The sequence below is a fragment of the Crocuta crocuta genome, unplaced genomic scaffold (genome assembly GCF_008692635.1).
Source record: "Crocuta crocuta isolate KB4526 unplaced genomic scaffold, BGI_CrCroc_1.0 scaffold55, whole genome shotgun sequence".
NCBI lineage: Eukaryota > Metazoa > Chordata > Mammalia > Carnivora > Hyaenidae > Crocuta > Crocuta crocuta.
Window position 1 is genome coordinate 302,850 of NW_027530512.1, and position 19,127 is coordinate 321,976.

Consider the following 19,127-nt stretch of genomic DNA (forward strand, 5'->3'; position numbering starts at 1 on the left):
CCCTTTTGTCAGCGGATGTGGGTAAAGGCATAGCTGTTTCTCTCTAGGACCAGGAAGAGAGCTGAAACTTACCAAAGATTTCTCCTGAGTCTTAATTCATCTGTCCTCTCATGTTGTGGGGCAAGAGAGGATAAGGTCATGATCGGATTCGAAAGAAAATACTTTGATCTTGAGGGAACCAAGGAAAAAGAATCGAGCTGCTGTGAGAACATGAAATGCAACTTTTAAAGAATCTGGAAATTTTCTGATCTTGGAGATCTTCCATCTCATTATAGCTGAGACCTAAATTGCTAGAACTTTGGTTCATTTGTCATTGACCCTTGAAGTCACATGTGCCATGAACAAGAAGTAGAATTAGGATGTGATGGGTGGTGGAGACAAGTTATCTGGCTGAAAATAGAAATTTTGGAGAGTTTACTGTGGACATATTCGCATGCAGAATCTAGGTGCTGCTGTAAGATGTACACCTTCTTTGAGAGTATGCTTGCATCGGTGGAATCAAATCATAAACAACATCCAACTTTGTGAGCAGATAGACAAGCATTTCCAGCATATCGGCAATACTGTAACTCTCCGTATAGGCAGAGTGAGCCATACCAGAAGTCTCAATGTAAATTAAAATAACATTTTCAATTTCATCAGTTCTTTGAACATATAAAAAATTTTAACAGCATTTGAGAAGCAAAACAACTTACAGAATTCACTAGTGTTCAGAATTACATATAGGCCACAGCTTGGTTTTGAGAAGGGGCAGGTATATAGTAAGGACATGTACCTTCTTGGCAGCCTTATACAGCAATAATAACAACAATATAAATAGGGATCCCCCTACATTTTTACTTTCTGGAAACAAATGACTTTAGCTTCCTTGGCCACTTGCTTCCTTTCTAGACCAGCAGGGTAAGAACTACCTCTGATCCCATATTTTCCACTGTTCCCCCAGGGTATTAATGCCATGGCATTGGGAGTTACTTCTCCACTTCACTTACCTTCTTGCCTGAGAAGGTGTTTGGGCTTCTTTGTTACAACTCTTGCTTCTACCCACCCCCACCACCAACCACACACATATGCACACAACAAAGTTTGTGATTTAATTTAGACTTTTTTGTACTTTTAACATATTTGCAAAAATACCAGTAGAAACCGAAATAGGAAAAGAAGGTGCCATTCTCTAGGTCTTTCAATTTGTAAACTTTTAATTTAGGAGCCCATGGTTAGACTTGAAATTCACGGTAAATCTCAACTTCTTGTTTGAATTTTCCTGTTTGGACAGGCGAACATGATTAACAATGCCTGGCGGTGAAAGATGGAGAGTAAATATGTTCGTTCTGAGCCACCCCGCCGAGCTCAGGGACCTGGGAGTGAGAGCATTAGCTGCATAGCCCCATCTCTTCCTGAGGATGCCTATAGAGCATTCACAGCATCTATTCTTGTCTGGCCTGGCAAGCTCTTTGTTCTTCCAATATTTGTCCAATCTTTCATCTTATTCATATTCTCTCTCTCTGTCTTCCCCTCCCCCTTTTTCTGAGATCTGAGAGTTTGTTCAGTCAGCCCAAATATCAAAATCACTTATCATTTATTCTCTTCACTTTAAATTCTGAGTAATTACATAAACAAGTTGTCAGAATCATTATGGTCTTTTAGATTGGAGGCTTATCACTCTCTCAAGAAATTAATTTGAATGTGAAGGAATGATCATCATAAAAATAGAAAAAGGCAGGGATCACTATCAAACCAAGACACTAAATTAGAGTTGATTTAAAGGCATGTGAATCAAGCACTTAACCCATGTATATGGAGTACCTCTGTGGGGCTGTGGGAGATCCAAAGATAGATAGAGGATCGGTATTTGTCAAAGAGGCTTTTGCAAAAAGCTAGATGGAAAAACTGACTGTCACCACAGGGGTGGACAGGTCAGTAGGTAGATCAATATCCTGCCAGATGGATATAGTGCCAGATTGATAGGTAGACAAGGGGTTAGACAGGTACATTTATATGTCACTGGAGAGCTCATTATATTGGTATAAAGTTCTTGTGGCACATGTAAAGTATGACATGGGGGAATCGGGGAGGGAGGAATAGAATAATACTGTCACTGCTAGGATAGCCATTGTGATATGGTGCCAAAATCAAAAGTAGAGGGGAAAAAAGTACCCATGCTTTTAAAGAATCTATAAGTCTTTTTCTAAAGGCTTTGTCTCAGAGTGGCTTGCAGTCTGGCTTCTAGGATCACTGACTTCATAGCCAGAACCCTGGATGTACCCATATTTACCTTCATAATTAACTAATTAAAGACTCAGAATCAATGAATTGAATAAAATTGGGCTCCTAGAGGGTGTTTCTTTACTTAGAAATAGAGAGGACATTGATCCTTGAAAAATAATTGCTTCCGAAAGCCGTCACCAACACTAGCTAGAGGATAGCACCACGGACAGCTCCCGAACATTTTTGGGATTGCCTTCTTTGTTTGGTGCCAGAAGCACAGAGTAAAACAGCCCACTCAGGAACCCTCCGCATACTTTACCATCTTCATTCATGACAACTAAGAAAATCCTCATGTAAAGCAGCCTCTCTGGTAACTTATACTCTTAGCTTATCATCTTTCCAGTGAATTCCTTTCCTTGCACCTTCAAGAACTCGAGTCTCACCCTACACTTCACCGATTCCCAAGTTAAAGAGAAAAGAAGAACTCCTTGGCCTCTGACCCACTTTGCCCTTGAGATTATCCAAGGACTAAAGGATTCCCGTAGGAGATTCACTGTGTGAAATGAAAGCAATTAAGGAACTCAATAAAAGAATTAATTGCATGAAAGAATGTGGCCTTGGAAGGAAAGATGTTTAAATGATCTCTGAAAGAAACAGGCTGCCAAGAGCAATTTTCTAATCAAAGGGGAATAAAAAGATTCAATCTCTCTTTCACTCTAATCCAGAAAACATGTCTTCATGGTGAAGTGGTCTTAAAATGGACTCACCAGCTGAAGTGGAAAAACTTCCCCACCATTCAACATGAGAAGGGACCACTGGTAAACGAGTCAAGATGCTGAGGGACACAGGGAATGCCTCAAAAGAAAGTAAAGGAAGAGCTTCCTTTTGATTTTGATTGAATGAGTGTTTCTGTTCCAGAAGAAATGTCCTGGTTCCTACAGAAATCCTGAGGATCTTTCATTGGAGAATCATGAAATCTTTCAGGAAATCTTGAAGTTTCTCATTGTGAGGATAACATTCACTTGTATGGAGTGAGATATTGCTCCTTTCTCCTCTATAGAGGGCATGGCCCCAATGGTGTTGGAAACAGATGTTAATGGGAACCAGTAGACATACCCTTTAGATTAATGTGTGGTTCTGACACCCAAGAATTTTACATTAAGTAGTTAAACATTTAGCCCCAACAATTCAAAACTGTTAAAGCCTTTTCTTCCCAACTCTCCAATATCTCACCTGATGATATGGAGACTTTAGTAGGTGCTGTTTCTTGGAAGGTCTTTGAGTCCGGTTGCTTACCCAGGTATAAAATAAAAATGTTTATCCTAGGAATGCAAGGGACCTGGTCTAACGGTCCTAAAACATTCAGCATCGTATAGAGTCAGTAAAAAGTACACAAAGTCCCTATTCTCAAGAGCAGTTTGCTTTGTGCCCATTGCCCATGCCTAATACTCTGAGCTTTAGACTCCCAGGGAGTGGCGAATGTGATAAAGCTAGTCTGCTTTTGTTTCGTTGCAGAGGTGACAGACAGGAAGCTGACTGTGGAGGAGGAGGAGGCCAAGAGGATAGCAGAAATGGGAAAGCCAATACTGGGCGAACATCCCAAACTAGAGGTCATCATTGAAGAGTCCTTTGAGTTCAAGGTCAGGCTATAAGTGAGATCTAATTGAATAATAGGGTAATGCAGTGGGAGGTAGAAGTTCTGTTCCAATTTCACCACTGAATGTGTGAAGTTGAAACTGAACAAATCACTTAACCACCCAGGGCCAGTCTCCCCATTTGTAACATGGAATGAATAGTACTGGCCATTTAGATCCCAGGAATATTGGGAGAAAACATAACATATGGAGTAAATGGGCTATAAAGCCCTTGGATGTATTATCATTATTGTTAACTGTATTTTAAAAACAAAGATTCCAAAATTTTCTACTCTGGGGCAAAGTTTATTGACACCATTGCCATTATGCTCTGCTGTGTTGCTCTAAGTATCCAATATCCGTCATCACAACCAAAGAAAAGAGAAATAGAAAGACTGACCCAGAAGATCCAAGGCCATTACTTTGAGAACTCATGTGGATATGCCTGGATACAAGACATCTTCCATTCCCTTGAAGCACCAGACTCTTCAACAGTTCTGAGCGTTCTAACCTCATGATTCCAAGTTTTTCTCTCCCTGACAGAGTACGGTGGACAAACTGATCAAGAAGACAAACCTGGCCATGGTTGTGGGGACCCATTCCTGGAGGGACCAGTTCATGGAGGCCATCACTGTCAGTGCAGGTAAGAGGGTCTCAAGATGGGCACCGGCCTCACTGGGAGAAGCAGGCAACGCCAGAGAAAAGAGAACACGGCCCCATCAGCAGCTACCAATTTCTGGGAAGGTTTCTGTGCCCCGGCTCTAGTGCTCAATGTTCACCTGTTTCACTGGGTCACTTTGGAAAGAATCATGGGGTAGCTAAAAGAGCATGGCTGTTTCTGGTTTCAGATCCTGGCTCCACTGTGTGACCTGGGACAAGTTATCCTCCCTGAACCACAATTCCCTCATTCAAAAAAAAGGACCATTTCAACCTTTCTCAGCAAAGTAAATAGAATGGTAGAGTCTGGTACCAATACGAACTCATTAAATTCTGGTTTCCATCATCCTTCCTCTCATTACTTTGGTCTTCCTTTTCTGTAAAATAGGGGGCTATTCTGATCAGACATGTGGGGGTCCAGAGTTTGTAAACTCTATGCATTGACTTCTGACAAACCACCACCCTGGATGATTCCAGACCTGTCCTTTGGCGTTTACTGACAGATTCCCTCAGTGGTGGCCCATAGCACAGCCAGGGTGCCAGGCAACATCTCACCACCACCACCGAGAGTGCCTCTTGGCATCACCGAGGCCTCCTTGTACTGCCCAGCGCCACCAGCCTTGTCTGCTTTCACGAGGCTTTGTTGTCATAGCAACCCACAGGGTCATATCCCTGAAGCCCCAGAGCCAGAGCAGAAGTACAGTCAGGAAGAGAGGGTGGCTGTGGGCGTGGCTGCCCCACTTTTCATGTCGCCCGCTTCAGATACTCCCAGTTTCCCCTCTGATGGATGACCTTGCTTTGCCCCTAAAGAGACAAGAAACAGAATATAAGCCACATCTTCTAACCCCCTTCTTTCTCGAAGGAGGGAACTGAGGTTCAGAAACAAGAGGTGATTTACCCCCAGCTTACGGATCCTCTTCCTGGCAAAGCTGTGACTGGAACTCAGGAGTCCTAACCCCTGCTCTTTCACAATCCACCTTCCACCGATGGTGTCAAAACCATACAGAGGTTGCCCTGGACAGGGGGCCAGCGTGCCTCAGCACATCCTCTTCTCCCAGACAGCTGAGTGGGCAACTCTGCCCACATTTCCTGGCAAGGACAATGGGGCCCATCCCTGCCCTGTCCCATGAGATATTTGGAGGATGGCGCCGGCTCTCTGGTATGCCCGCATGATCTGGAATGACAACCACCCCTCTGGGGACGGGTAACAAACAGAACCACGGGGTTACTGCAGCAAGCATGTCAGGAAGATTAGAGAGGCACCCCGTCGGTGTCCAGTGACGAGTGGACACACAGCTGATTTCGCTTTTCTTCATGCAGGCAGCCCAGTGCAGCCGGCTCCACCCTCCTCTCTGTTTCATTGCCTTGGCTCTCCTGTGTTCTTCCCCTGATCTCTCTGTCTCTCTCTCTCTCTCTCTCTCCCTCTCTCCCTCTCCCCCTTCTCTCCCTATTCCCCTGTCCTCTCTCCCCCAACCTCCCTGGATGCTCTGCATTCACATTGACCAGTGCGCAGCCCAGCTCGGTTCCCATTTCCCAACTGTTTTCTGGTGCCTGTGCCCTGACCCATGCCACTGCCCAGGAGAGAGCTGAAGTCTCCTGCCAGCCAATAATGCTTGTCATGTGGGTTGACTTGACTTTCTCATGAGCGAGGATCTGACCTCACTGCCCTCTCCTGGGCCTGTTTTCTCTTGCCTCCAGCAGGGGACGAAGATGAGGATGAGTCAGGAGAGGAGAGGCTGCCATCCTGCTTTGACTACGTCATGCACTTTCTGACGGTCTTCTGGAAGGTGCTGTTTGCCTGCGTTCCCCCTACAGAGTACTGCCATGGCTGGGCCTGCTTTGTTGTGTCCATTCTCATCATTGGCATGCTCACAGCCATAATCGGGGACCTGGCCTCCCACTTCGGCTGCACCATTGGCCTCAAGGACTCGGTCACGGCTGTTGTGTTTGTGGCATTTGGCACCTCTGTGCCAGGTAAGAGTGAGGGGTGCTCGGGTTTGCAAAGAGGATATCACCAGGGTCAAGTGACCCTATACTTTGCCTCATTAGCTTCCTTACTATCTCACATCTGAGCTTAACAGAGCCTCTGCCCCCAAAGGTGCACAAAAGTCAAAGGGATTACCGATAACATTCCTAACAAGGGCTAACATTTTTTGAGTACTTGTAATGTGCCATGCACTGTGTATGTTAAGCAGTTGACGTGTTTTATCCTGTGATGCTCACCAAAACCCTGTTTAATGGAGATAATGATCATCCCCACATGGCAAATGAGAAAACTGAGGCCCACAGAGTTAAGTCAACTGTCCATGGAAGCGGCCCACTCTCTTAACTTCCATGTTATATGAGGGCCACAAACAACGTCATTCAAAAAATATAGATACTGTTCTCCTTCCATTTCCCTCTGGTGGTCTCTGAGTTGGAAGATTGGCCCACTTGAACTTGAAGGTGCCACATTCGAAATGCTTCCAAGCATTCCTGGCCTCCTCCCTTAGAGGGACACCTGTGAGGTACACACTGTCTCGTGGCGGGACAGGAGAGGCAGCTTTAGCGAGCTGCTGTCCTTCCATAGGATGAATTACATAGTCTTTTTTTCTCGTATAAACACCCAAAGACGAACAGGAACAGGCATGAATTTATTCATTCATTAGACAAATATTTACTAAGCCTGACGCAGCTTTGTGCTAGTTGTTGAGGCAATCGTGGGAGGCAGGGCAGACGTGCTCCCCTGCCTGAGTGGAGTCCATCAGCTAGTGACAGGAAACCACACTCAACTACTGCAGTTGATACCATCTGGATAAGTTCAATGAAGGGAAAGTAGAGTCTGTTGCTGTGCAAGCATAAAGCAGGGGGACCTGGGCTGGGGTGGGTCCGGGGTGGCTTCCAAGACAGCCTTCTGGAAGCTGGGCTGGAATGACAAGGAGCCATTAGTAGGCAGAGGGCCATGTTAGCCTAGGCTCCTTACTTAGCTCAGCTGGGTGTCCAGGGCATCCGAACCTGAACTCCTGTCGGGGAGCCTCCCCACTGCCACAGCAAGGAAGAGAACATCCTCTGACAAGCAGGTTCAGCTGAATCCCATTAGACAGGACGCTGCTGGCTGGACCCAGGGAACCCCTTCCTGGACTGAGACAACACATCCTTCTGGAGGGCAACTGAATTGACATCACACTCCAGGAAAACCTCTTCCCCAAGCCCCAACACAGAGCAGAGGGATTATTTGTACGTTAGTGATGCAAGAGATGTGGCTCTCATGGAAATGTGTCGGGTGGTAATTAGACAGATGATCTATGGAAGGCTTTGTGGAGGAGATGCCCTGTGATCCCTGTTCTCCGGGCCTCCAGGGATGGGAAGGAGAAGAACTATCACAGGGGGTAAGGAACACATGTGGGAAGAAAGTGCAGAGGATCAGAGGTGAAACAGCAAGGTCATAGGTAAGAAAAGGCAAGAGGTCTTCTCTAGGAGATCTGAGAAAATGGGCAACAGGGAGGCAAGCCAGGACACATGGGCAAGGAGAGAGCTTGGGGCACTTCCAAGTCCTTGCAGTTGGTCCAAGTTGCTAACAGCTGGCTGCATTAGGGGCTTGGAAAATGTTATGTGATGGTTCACTATGCTAATTTCATGGTCTTGCCGGAAACTCTTTGGATGTAAGGTGACGATATACAGAGGACCCTTCCATGTGGCTTTTAGGGCCAAATATCTTGTTAATTTCCCACGTGACCTTGGGTGGATTCCTTGAGCTTTATTTTCCCTACCTGTGAAGTAAAAGGGCAGCTAGATGTCCCCGACAGTGCTTCCAGTGCCTACAGTCCATGCCAACATCTAACGTCAAACAGCGTGTGGTGCTCTGTGCCTCACATACTAACTACAAAGGCAGAGCCCTGTCTTCTTTGAGTCCATACCTGGCGTGTTCTCCGTCCCTGTAAATCCAGGACTTAACACAATGCTGGGTCCAGGGCATTGCGCCATGACTGTTAGGTGAGAACGCCCCATGTGATGGTTACAATCAGGCATCTACCCTACGCAGTTTCCCAGGATGCCAAGGTTCCCTGGGGGGAGAGGGTGGGATAGCAAACTCCCCTTAACTAAAAGCATAATCCAAAGGGCACAGCAGGCCCACTCAGTAAATATCAGTACGAGTAGGCCCTCAGGGACCTTTCAGACTCCAGCAGATGAGGAACCTGAGGCCCAGAGAAGTGAGGCAACTTGTCCAAGGCCACACAGCCTGTTCGCAAAGACGCCTTGCCTCTCCTTCCTGAGCTCAGCCTTTTGGACACACAGGTGGGCCCTCCAGGTCTCAGGCTCCTTCCAGCTCCCACGATCTCTGTCCTTTTCCAGATATGTTTGCCAGCAAAGCCGCTGCCATCCAGGATATGTACTCAGATGCCTCCATCGGCAACGTCACGGGCAGCAACGCCATCAACGTCTTCCTGGGCATCGGCCTGGCCTGGTCCGTGGCCGCCATCTACTGGGCCTTGCAGGGACAGGATTTCTACGTGTCGGCTGGCACGCTGGCCTTCTCCGTCACCCTCTTCACCATCTTCGCATTCGTGTGCATCAGCGTGCTCCTGTACCGCCGGCGGCCACACCTGGGTGGGGAGCTGGGCGGCCCCCGTGGCTGCAAGCTGGCCACAACATGGCTCTTTGTGAGCCTGTGGCTCCTCTACATACTCTTTGCCACACTGGAGGCCTACTGCTACATCAGGGGGTTCTGAACCACAGCGCGGGGCCCCGCAGCGCAGGCCTCGGACTCCTCCTGCGAGAAGGGCACGTTGCCCCCTCTCCGGGTGAGCAGCCCTGTGGAGGCAGGACCCCAGCCCCAGGGACCTCAACCGACCCAGGCCTCGGCCATGGACTGAAAGGGCAGAGTCTCAATCCACCGACCAGAGTGGAGGAAACAGCCACTTTACAAAATATTTAATTCAATACCAACCAACAGCAGCAACAAATCCACCTCCTCCCCATCTTCCCACCCGTGTCCCCGACCCCTAGCAAAGGTCAGAGCCTCTCACCGCCTTCTGGTTATTCCTTTGCTTCTCCCTCCCCAGGGACAGGGCGGCCCCTGTCTGTCCAGTCCCGCTCCTCCCTGCTCTCTCACTCGGCTGGCCAGGGTGGAAATGAGGCCTCTCCGTGTGGCCGCTTTGGGGCTCCCTTTCCATTTCATCGTAGTCATTGCAATGCTTTCGTTTTCCCGTCAGGTGTTGCTCATTGTTTTTTTCATCGTGTCTTTTCTTTCTGAAGTTAGTAACAAAGGTGCTGTGAAGGAGCTCACGGTCTGAGCCGTCAGGTAGAGGCAAGGATTCTCAGCTGCACGCTCTCCCCCACTTCCTGGGTGACAGCTTTCTCTAGGCTCCATCAGGGTCCTGCCCTCCTGGCTCCTTTTCTTCTGAGCAGGAGAGTCATGGTGTTTGGGTGGAAGTATGTTTGCACACCATGCTGGCCACTGAAGAACAGGGGCTGGGCCTGGGGCGGTGGGGGGGGTGGGGGGGGACCGGAGGAGCCNCCCTTCCCTGCCCTTTCCATTGGATTCCTTCAGTCTTGCTGTGGTCCGTGTCTATATGTTTATCCTTCTGCAGGAAGACCCGCCAAGCAGGAGATACGGGACAAAAATAGGAATGGTTTGTGATGACAGAAGGCAGCTGGGGAAACAAAAGGGAATAGATGCCTTCTCGAGTATCTTTGGCTTCGCATCTGAGGCAGAGAAGAGCTGTCCACCTAGTGAGATCTTTAAGAGGAAAGATTGTATTTAAAATGTCAGTTCTTCGGAGAAATGTCAGTTTCACCACCCCCTCGCTCGCTAACACGCCACCCTAAGAGGTCTGACTGTATTTCTCGGGGTAATGCAAACATCTAGAGGTTGATAAGAAAACAAGGGGCTCCTTCCACCTCTCCTGGACCCTCCGGTCACGTCTGAGAGCATTTTCACAAGAGAAGACCTGGAATTTCTCCTCTCTCCCACATTCCTGCTTGTTTTTAAGACTCATGAAGCTCTTTTTCCAGGCTGTGGGCTGTTTCTTGCCCCAGTAAAGAGGATCCTTAGTTGCTATCATCCCATGGAGACTGGGTTTATAGAAAAAGATATTGCTGTGGCCTACAGACCTTTTCCCAACAAATTTGGAAAGGACCTGGCTTTAAAACACACATGCAAGTGCACGTGCACACGTGCGCGCGCGCACACACGAAATCATCACAAAACTGCCCACAGATCTTTAGGCTTTCTGCATTGACATAAATACATTTTTTAAGGGAAAAAAAAAGAAATTAAAAAACACCTGTTTAATTTTAAACACATTTTTTAAGAAAAAAAATAACTAAAAAAGAAACCGTGCTCATGTCATAAGCTATGTTGACAGTTGCCAGTGGAAATGTTGGGTTGGTTTAAAAAAAAATAAAAGCTATACTTATATCTCTCTAAATACAGCTTGCTTCTCCCATGTTTCTTCAGGAAAAGGTCCAGGGGGCCACCTGGGGTTTCTTCTGGAGCAGATGTTGTTGAGGTGACAGTGTCTTCTCCTATTCGTATCTCCTGTTGGCATCTGTTGTCTCCTCAGATGCCAATGTGCCAGACCCAATATTTTTAAAGCAAAAAATACTTGAGGGAAATGCCACCTGTCAACAGCTGGACGTTCAGATGCTGGGGGACAGAGGCAGCAGAGTAGTGGTATTTAAAGGAAAGAGCTTTTTGTATCAGAAAGGCACGGTGGGGCAGGAGTCCGGCGCGGCAGACGGGGCCCTGCCAAGAGGCACATTCGTTCATGCGTTTACTCACCACCCATGCCACAGGTGGATTTTGAATTCATCTATGCACTGATCTACACTCTGGTGATACAAGGAAGACCTCAAGCAACTCACAGTCCAGAGGGGGAGGTAACACTTTTTAAACCAAGACTCTTTTGGTTGCAAAAAACAGAAACCCATTAACCTAGCCTGAGAAGTGGAGGGGACAGTGCTGCAGAGGGCTGGTGGGGGGGCTCATGGAAGCCAAGGCAGAACCACAGCTGGTAATAGGGTGCTGAAAGCCCTTAGGAGCCAAGTACACTCTCTCCATTCCTCAAGCGCATAGTGTCCCCAATCCTCGCTTCCTTCTCCCCATCAGACCCAGCCCCTTCCTCTCCCTCCTGAGGGGCTCCTTTTGCTGTGCTTGTCCTGACACATGGCCAGGCACGGCCACCAGCCCTGACACTACAGCATGAGTGCAGCTCCATTCCCGCCACTGACTAGGACATCCCTCTTTTTCTCAGAGAGCAAATTCTCAATGGAGTGAATGTGACCAATCCCCGCCGCCCCCTTCCTCATAGGGCCATTCCCAAAGGGCAGAGTCCTCTGTAGCGGCTGCGTCATGGTGGCTGGAGTGCTGGTGGGTTGGTACCTTTGTCTGAACTCCCAGTCTGAACAACTCAGGGAAGAAGAAGGGTGACGACATTGTAGGTACCATTGCCCTTTCTGAAGAGCTAAGTGATGGGAAGGAGCCTACGAAGCATGTGAACCAGCAAAGTACAAATAGAAATTACAGGTCTGTGCTATGAGTGCTCTAGGAATGGCATAAACAGGTGCCATGGGAAACACCAACTCAGCCTGAAAGCATCGGGAAAGATTATACAGAGAATATGACATTTAAGTAGGATCTAGAAGGAAGAATACACAGTGATTACCTCGGTGATGGGGGGTTGGTGTTGAAGGAGAGGCAGAAGGAAGCAACATGCTCCAGGAAACAGGGATAGAACAGGATCTGGTGAGGTCCTGGAATAATGATGATCGGCATGGCTGGCAGATAGAGTTCAAGGGGACACAAAACAAGAAAGTAGGCAAGAAGAAGGGTGTGGTTAACAGGCTTCTTTCATTCTTTGCCAGCCACCATGTTGACAATGAAAAATGCCCTTTAGTTCATAACACGGTAGATGTAAAGTCATGAAATCCATTCATACCTGTCATTCCCCCTTTTTGAGTCATTTCTGGGTTATCTCAATGTTAGGATTTGTCGAGGGAGAAGCGGGGATAAACCAGAGAGAATGGGAAAGAGGGTTGAGAAGAAGAGTCTGGGTGCTGGTCTGGATGCCACCCTGAAGACCTGGGTGCTGGTCTGGACACCACCACTGCTTAGTGGACTTGCACTACTGTCTCCATCTGGGTCAACTTCCTGAACTACAGATAAGATCTTGAGAGATGGCCTTGGAGGCCTATTACTTCCATCTTTAATCCTGGCATTCTGGAATACACACACAAAGTGGTTGTGTGTGTGTGTGTGTGTAACATCAACTGCCTATCCACCTTATCTGACAGAGCATTGCAGATGCCCTTTTGTAATCCCTTGGCCCTATGGCCTGTGTGTTAGTGTGAAAAAAGACACTGCCAGCCACTGTGCACATGTCCACTTTCAGCACTTTTTATTGCCTCAGACACACATTCCCATTCCCTTATTCATTTCTTACTTAGGCTAATGGTAGCTGCTATAATAAGTAAACCCCGATATTACAGACACTAGGCAAGATGAAAGTCTGTTTCTCGCTCTTGTAATAATCCAATGAGGATGTTCCCAAGGAGCAGGTGGCTCTCTTCCACGTGATGATTCAGGAACCCGATTTCCTTTCATTTTGCAATTCTGCCACTCTCTGAGGCCTTAGAGTCCTCTTCATCCAGTGGAAGATGGGAAGAAAATTAAAGAAGGAATAGACACTTCTAATCACCTTGGCTCTGAAGTGATACTCGCTTACTTTTGCTTATATTCCATTAGTAGACACTCATTACTTTATCCCACCCAAATGCAAAGGAGACTGGAAAATACAGACCTGGCTGGCCAAACACTTCCCAGTGGCCACTCCATTTTACAAGAAGATGAACCTTTGTGAATGTGTACCTCGGCCACAACCCCTCTGTGATTAAAGATAGAATTTTAAAAAAATTTTTTTAAATGTTTTATTTATTTCTAGGAGAGAGAGAGAGACAGCATGAGCAGGGGAGGGTCAGAGAGAGAGGGAGTCACAGACTCTGAAACAAGCTCCAGGCTCTGAGCTGGCAGTCAGCACAGAGCCCGATGTGGGGCTCGAACCCACGAACCGTGAGATCATGACCTAAGCAAAAGGCAGACGCTTAACCGACTAAGCCACCCAGGCACCCCTAAAGATAGAATTTTAAAAGTTTATTTATTTATTTACTTACTTACTTACTTACTTTTGAGAGATACAGAAAGACAGAGAATCCCAAGCAGGCTCTGAGTTGTCTGACGCAGGGCTTAACCTCACAAACCATGAGATCATGACCTGAGCCAAAATCAAGTGTTGGACGCTTAACCAACTGAGCCACCCAGGTGCCCCAGAATTTTTTTTTAAGTAGGCTTCACACCCAGGGTGGTACCCAGCATGGGGCTTGAACTCATGACCCTAGGGTCAAGACCTGAGCTGAGATCAAGAGTCAGATACTTAGCCAACCAAGCCACCCAGGTGTAATATCAATGGCCAAAAGCAATCTGACCAATGTGTACATGAAGTTCTATGGTTTATAAAAAGTAGTTTCTATACATGTGTTTGAGCTGGATAAGAAACACAGAAGCGGATATTATTCTCATTTTATCAGTGAAGTTCTGAATGGCTAACTGATTGCCAGGAGCACATAGGTCTTAGAGGCAGGACACAGACACAAGTCTTCTGATTTCAAATCTAAGCTCTTCCCAGAATATCACGGCCTTTGATGACAAACACCAGAGCAGAGAATGAGATTCCCAGGAAGCTCGTCTAGCCAGGGAAGGAGTCCCTCAGAAACAGCTAGAGTCTGGAAGGGAAGGCAGAAGAAATCAGCCAGCAACTGGCCCTCTCATTCTCCTTCAGTTCCCTTCTCCCTTTTGTCTCCATCCTTGCTGAGCAAGGAGTTTCCTCTAGAGGCAGCTGAATGGACCGGTGTTCCAGTAAGAGCCAAACAGGTAGAAATTTCCAAAGGAGAAATTACACCATGGCAAAGTGATTTGGGCTGAGGAATCTAATTACAATTAATGATGGAGAGTTACCAGGCCCCAGAGAGGGGGTGATTCAAAAGATATCTTAGGAAAGAGCACCCCAAAGAGATTCCTGGAAAACTGTCCTAGTAGGTGAATCATATGATACTTATGACATTTTCAGAAGAGAACAGAGGAATCAAACTGTCTTTATAAGAAATGAGATTAGCCTTTCCTCATAAACTCAAAGGGAATTCATCATTCTTATTTATTTATTTATTTATTTATTTATTTAGAGAGAAAGAGAAAGAGTGGGAAGGGCAGAGAGAGAGAATCTCAAGCACAGTCAGTGTAGAGCCTGATGTGGGGCTCGAACCCGTGAACCGTGGGATTATAACCTGAGCCTAAGTCAAGAGTGATGCTTAACCAACTGAGCCACCTAGGCACCCCTCATCATCTTTCTTATATATATCTGGAAAGGAGATGACCCAAGGGAAACTCTTCTAGTGCCTCAAAATCCTTAGATCCTGATTTCTAGTCTTAGTCCTTTTTGCTGTATCTCAGGTTCATCCTGACATCGGCATCAACAGAGTGCGCTGTCACTCTGTTTCTCCTCAACCCCCTTTATTAGCACTGTGCATCAATAGGGTTGCTTCTCTACACTGTGTAATACTTATTCACTCTTCCGCTATGATCAACACCTCTGGCTTGGATCCTCATTCAATCAAATTTCTCTTTCCATGACCACAGGGTAGCAGTTAAAACTTGGTGGCCAGGAAGCTTGACATGTTTAATCAACAAAGTGGGTTGTTGGTGTTATTAATAATTATTAATGTTTTGAAACTGGAAAGTTTTGTGTAAAAATGTGGACTTTGGCTTCTTTGGCCATACTACATGGGCATGATAGGGCACCTGAGTGGCTCAGTCGGTGAAGCTCACTCCGACCTCAGCTCAGGTCATGATCTCGTGGTTAGTGTAGTGAGTTCGAGCCCTGCACCAGGCTCTGGGCTGACAGCTCAGAGCCTGAGGTCTGCTTTGGATTCTGTGTTTCCCTCTCTTTCTGCCCCTTCTCTGCTCATGCTCTCTCTTTCTCTCTCAAAAATAAATAAATTTTAAATATTTTAAATATTACATGGGCATTATCATGTGGCAAAAATCCAATGGAGCTGGTAAGTGGCCATCCCGTGTAGACAGGGTTTGTGCTGTCAATTCACTAGAGTCCCTACCCAGCCCACCTCTATCATTCACAGGATCCACCTGGCCCCTGTAACTATTTGTGCATATGATATCTGCTATGAGATCGAGGCTTGAGGTATTTGCCTTTTGGTTTTTCACATATTGGTGCTACAGATTCCACCATTTTCACATTTGTGGGATTTTAACCAAGTGACTTTAACCTCCCTGTGCCTCAGTTTCTTCAATACAAATGTACAGTTGTTGCAAAGGTTAAATGAGCCATTTTTTTAAAGGCAATTATCATAGTGCCCAGTACCCGGCATACATGCTGGAAATGTTCCTTTCACTTCGTTTGTGGTAAAATACTTTATAATTTGTGTAATTAAGGTTTGAAACGTTCGAGAGGCCTGGAAGTGCTCCAGGGAGGAAGTGGATGGCCTCAGGCCACCAAGTCCAACATGCCATCCCTCCATGTGTTGTGGCAGGCAGGCTCCATGGAGATGGGGGAAAACTCCATAGCCTTGCTTCTGTGGAAGAAGCAGGCCTGTATGGGACATAGAGGTTAAGACTTGGAGGGATGACCAATGGGCACCAGGATCCCCAAGTCAGGGATGCCCCTTGGCACAGTGGAAAAGTGAGAAGAATATATTTGGTGTCAAAGAAAGAGTGACATGGGAAGGGGCAACGAACAGGCCACGTAGAGTCTTCTATGTAACCAATAACATAAGTCATGTGGACAGAAATACCTGTGGGCTTACAGAAGGAGGTGAAGCCTTGAGAGAATCTAAGTAGTCTCCCCAGGGTCATCCCACAAGTAAGTAGCAGGGTTGGACTTAACATCTAGGTCTACCAGATTCCAAAGTAACCACTCATTATCTTCACATGCACCTGTTGGGTATGTAAGACAAACATTATTTTATTTCATAGTATTTATCAATGGAGAAAGTGAAAAGCATAAATAGGATGACTTATTCTCATTTTCCAAGGACTTTCCTAGGTTTATCACTGAAATCCTATGTCCCAGGAAACCCTCAGTCCTGGAAAACTGGGATGGTTGGTCACCCTAAAATATTACTTCCGTCTCATCTTTCTCATCTGTAAGAGGACAGTACCATGACTACCTGTGAGTAGTAGTTTCTATGCATCACCTCCTACTGTGTAATGCTGTCATCTTTTACCAGCCATTCCATGCCCCATGACTCTCAGCCAGCACCTCAGCTGGAGGGGTGACTCCAACCTTCATTCCCACAAAATTTGAATGCTTGGTATGTTGCTCCAGTTTCTTTATTGACCAGGTCTTTCAGGCAACGGACATCCCCAGTGAATCCCCAGGCTCCAAACACAGTCCTTTTTCTCATTGTGTAACAGCAATGCAATTTCCTCCAATAATTAGGATAATCACCCAGCCAGTTAAGTGACCTCCTACTCTGCTTATTCGTTTATTGGCATAAAGTGCCTCGAATGACAAGGAGGCAGACTCAGCTTCTAAATTGTGAGAACCATAACTGTTCCCTGGTGGTAGCATTTCTCCCTTGGGCATTAGGGCCTCAAAATCTACTGAGCCCAAGGTTGTAGGAACAAAAAGCAAAACTCTTCAAGGGGCTTATTAGGCATAATCATGAGAAGGATCACCTCATCTCTACCCCTTGGTCTCCAGACCTATGAGTCCTGTCTAAGGGGCAGTCAACACTATATGCTGATCTCTAATTTAAAGCATAAGTCCCCTCAGTAGGATAGCAACCCAACTTAACTGGTACTGTATCTGAGTGTCAATCAGGTCATTCCAATACTATATCAAGCTAGCTGCCTTTTAGTAATGGGCAATGTGCCAAGACTAGTGCCTCTGATAAGAGGCAATATTGTGAAAGATATCATGGCAATGGATAAGATGTTCTGAAATCAATGAATGAAGATGTTACCAGGAATTCTATGGGCAAATCCACACCTAGAATTTGTGTCCATCCCCTGTGATGACTAACTGCTACCTCCTCTATGATGGGAATGATCCAATGTAATCAACCTCAATCAACTAGTAACTAGTTGATTGTTATGAGAGATCGTACCATATCAAGGGCTTAGCAGTTGCTATTAGCAGGTTGTCTATTCATCCCTGGATGAGGCAGATGAAACTCAGTGAGGGGACCCATGTAATTGAACTCAAGCATACCCTCCATGCCTATTGCCAGGCCATATTACATACACACGGGTCCATTGAACAAGCATCATCAGAGTGACCAGGGAAAAGGCCAGTTAAGCTCCATAGCAGGAGTCAGCTTGTCCACTTGATTATATGGAGCCTCCACTACCTTGATTGTTCTCAGGATGGCATTCATTTAGAACACTCGTATCTTCACACTATAGGTCTCATTTAAGAGGTCCATACATACATACCTTCCCCAAACTTTCTTATCACCAGTTAACTTTCTTTCAAAGCCTCAATATCCAGTCACCCATTATCTGCTGCATATGAGTCAGCGTAGACCCACATTTCAGGCCAAAGTGGGCAATCACATACACTGCCTGATGTTCTGGACCCTGGCAGGATTTCCATTCACTACAGTCTTTGAGGGCTGCCCAAGTAGGGCTATAGCATGGCGCTGTTCACCTCTGGCTGCTGCTGGCACACTGTGCAGATCCACTCCCGAATTGGTTTTGTGCTTTCTCCTTGTTGTTAACCGGTTGTGGGGAATTCTCTATGAAACTATAGTGTGGCTGAAGGATAGGCATCACAGTTGCAGGTACAGGTACCACAGGAGTCTAAGTCACCTGTTTTTGCAGCTTATTGGTGCCTTCTTGACCTGACTGGCCTGGATTCAATATTTGTACCTTCTATTTTATAACGGAATGCTGCCTTACAAGTCTAATTTTATAGTTTTGGGGGTAAGGCACCAGTTTTCCATGAGTAAGTCACATGTCACTTGGTTTCTTCCCCACCCATGTCCTTAAGAGAACTAATGATACTAAGCATGTACTTAACAATAGTGATGGGCTTGGTCAGTATCCTTGTCTTCCCAGTGCCTACAGGAGAGGAAGGACCACTTTAGAGTTTTCTGGGGAGTACTTCCACTTGTCCTTATGCACATTATAGCTTTTAATTTGTCTTTTCCCCCTATGTATGATGTCTAAGGTCATACAAAGAATCAAGTGACTCCACATCTTTTATAATCACTGTTATTGCTCTGGTGACTATGTGCTAGCACCGCTTGATCTCCCAACACCTTGCCCTCCATCTTACACCACGCCACCTTCCGTGATAAGTTGAGTTATCATGGTGCCACCATCTACCATGAGCTACTAGTGTCCCACTTGCCCTCATCAAGGAAGTTATCCTTGGGCTGCTCACAAATGATCAACCCAAACCAGAGTCCCATTGTATAAGTTTGCTTCCTAGGACCACTTCCACTGTCAATTCTGTGTCAGTCAGAACCCCAGTAGAAGCAAATGGAACACTGAAATTGGGATAGTCCAGTGGTGGACAGTGTTGGAAACCCAGGACCAACAGCAGCAGAGCTGTTACCACCCCTTGGCATAAGTTT

The 19,127-nt window shown here is 46.4% G+C and overlaps 1 protein-coding gene across 6 annotated transcripts in view; it reads left to right on the forward strand.

The window, feature by feature from the left end:
* Window positions 1-9,205, forward strand: part of SLC8A3 (solute carrier family 8 member A3) — a 123,690-nt gene extending 114,485 nt beyond the window's left edge. For 3 of the 6 annotated variants that reach the window (XM_077767227.1, XM_077767223.1, XM_077767222.1), the window contains 4 exons: window positions 3,721-3,845; window positions 4,383-4,482; window positions 6,195-6,470; window positions 8,829-9,205. In XM_077767227.1, the coding sequence (XP_077623353.1) occupies window positions 3,721-3,845; window positions 4,383-4,482; window positions 6,195-6,470; window positions 8,829-9,205 (878 nt within the window). The remainder of the gene's footprint in view (window positions 1-3,720; window positions 3,846-4,382; window positions 4,483-6,194; window positions 6,471-8,828) is intronic. The other 3 variants (XM_077767228.1, XM_077767225.1, XM_077767224.1) reach the window with 2 other exon arrangements.
* Window positions 9,206-19,127: the final 9,922 nt, after the last annotated feature.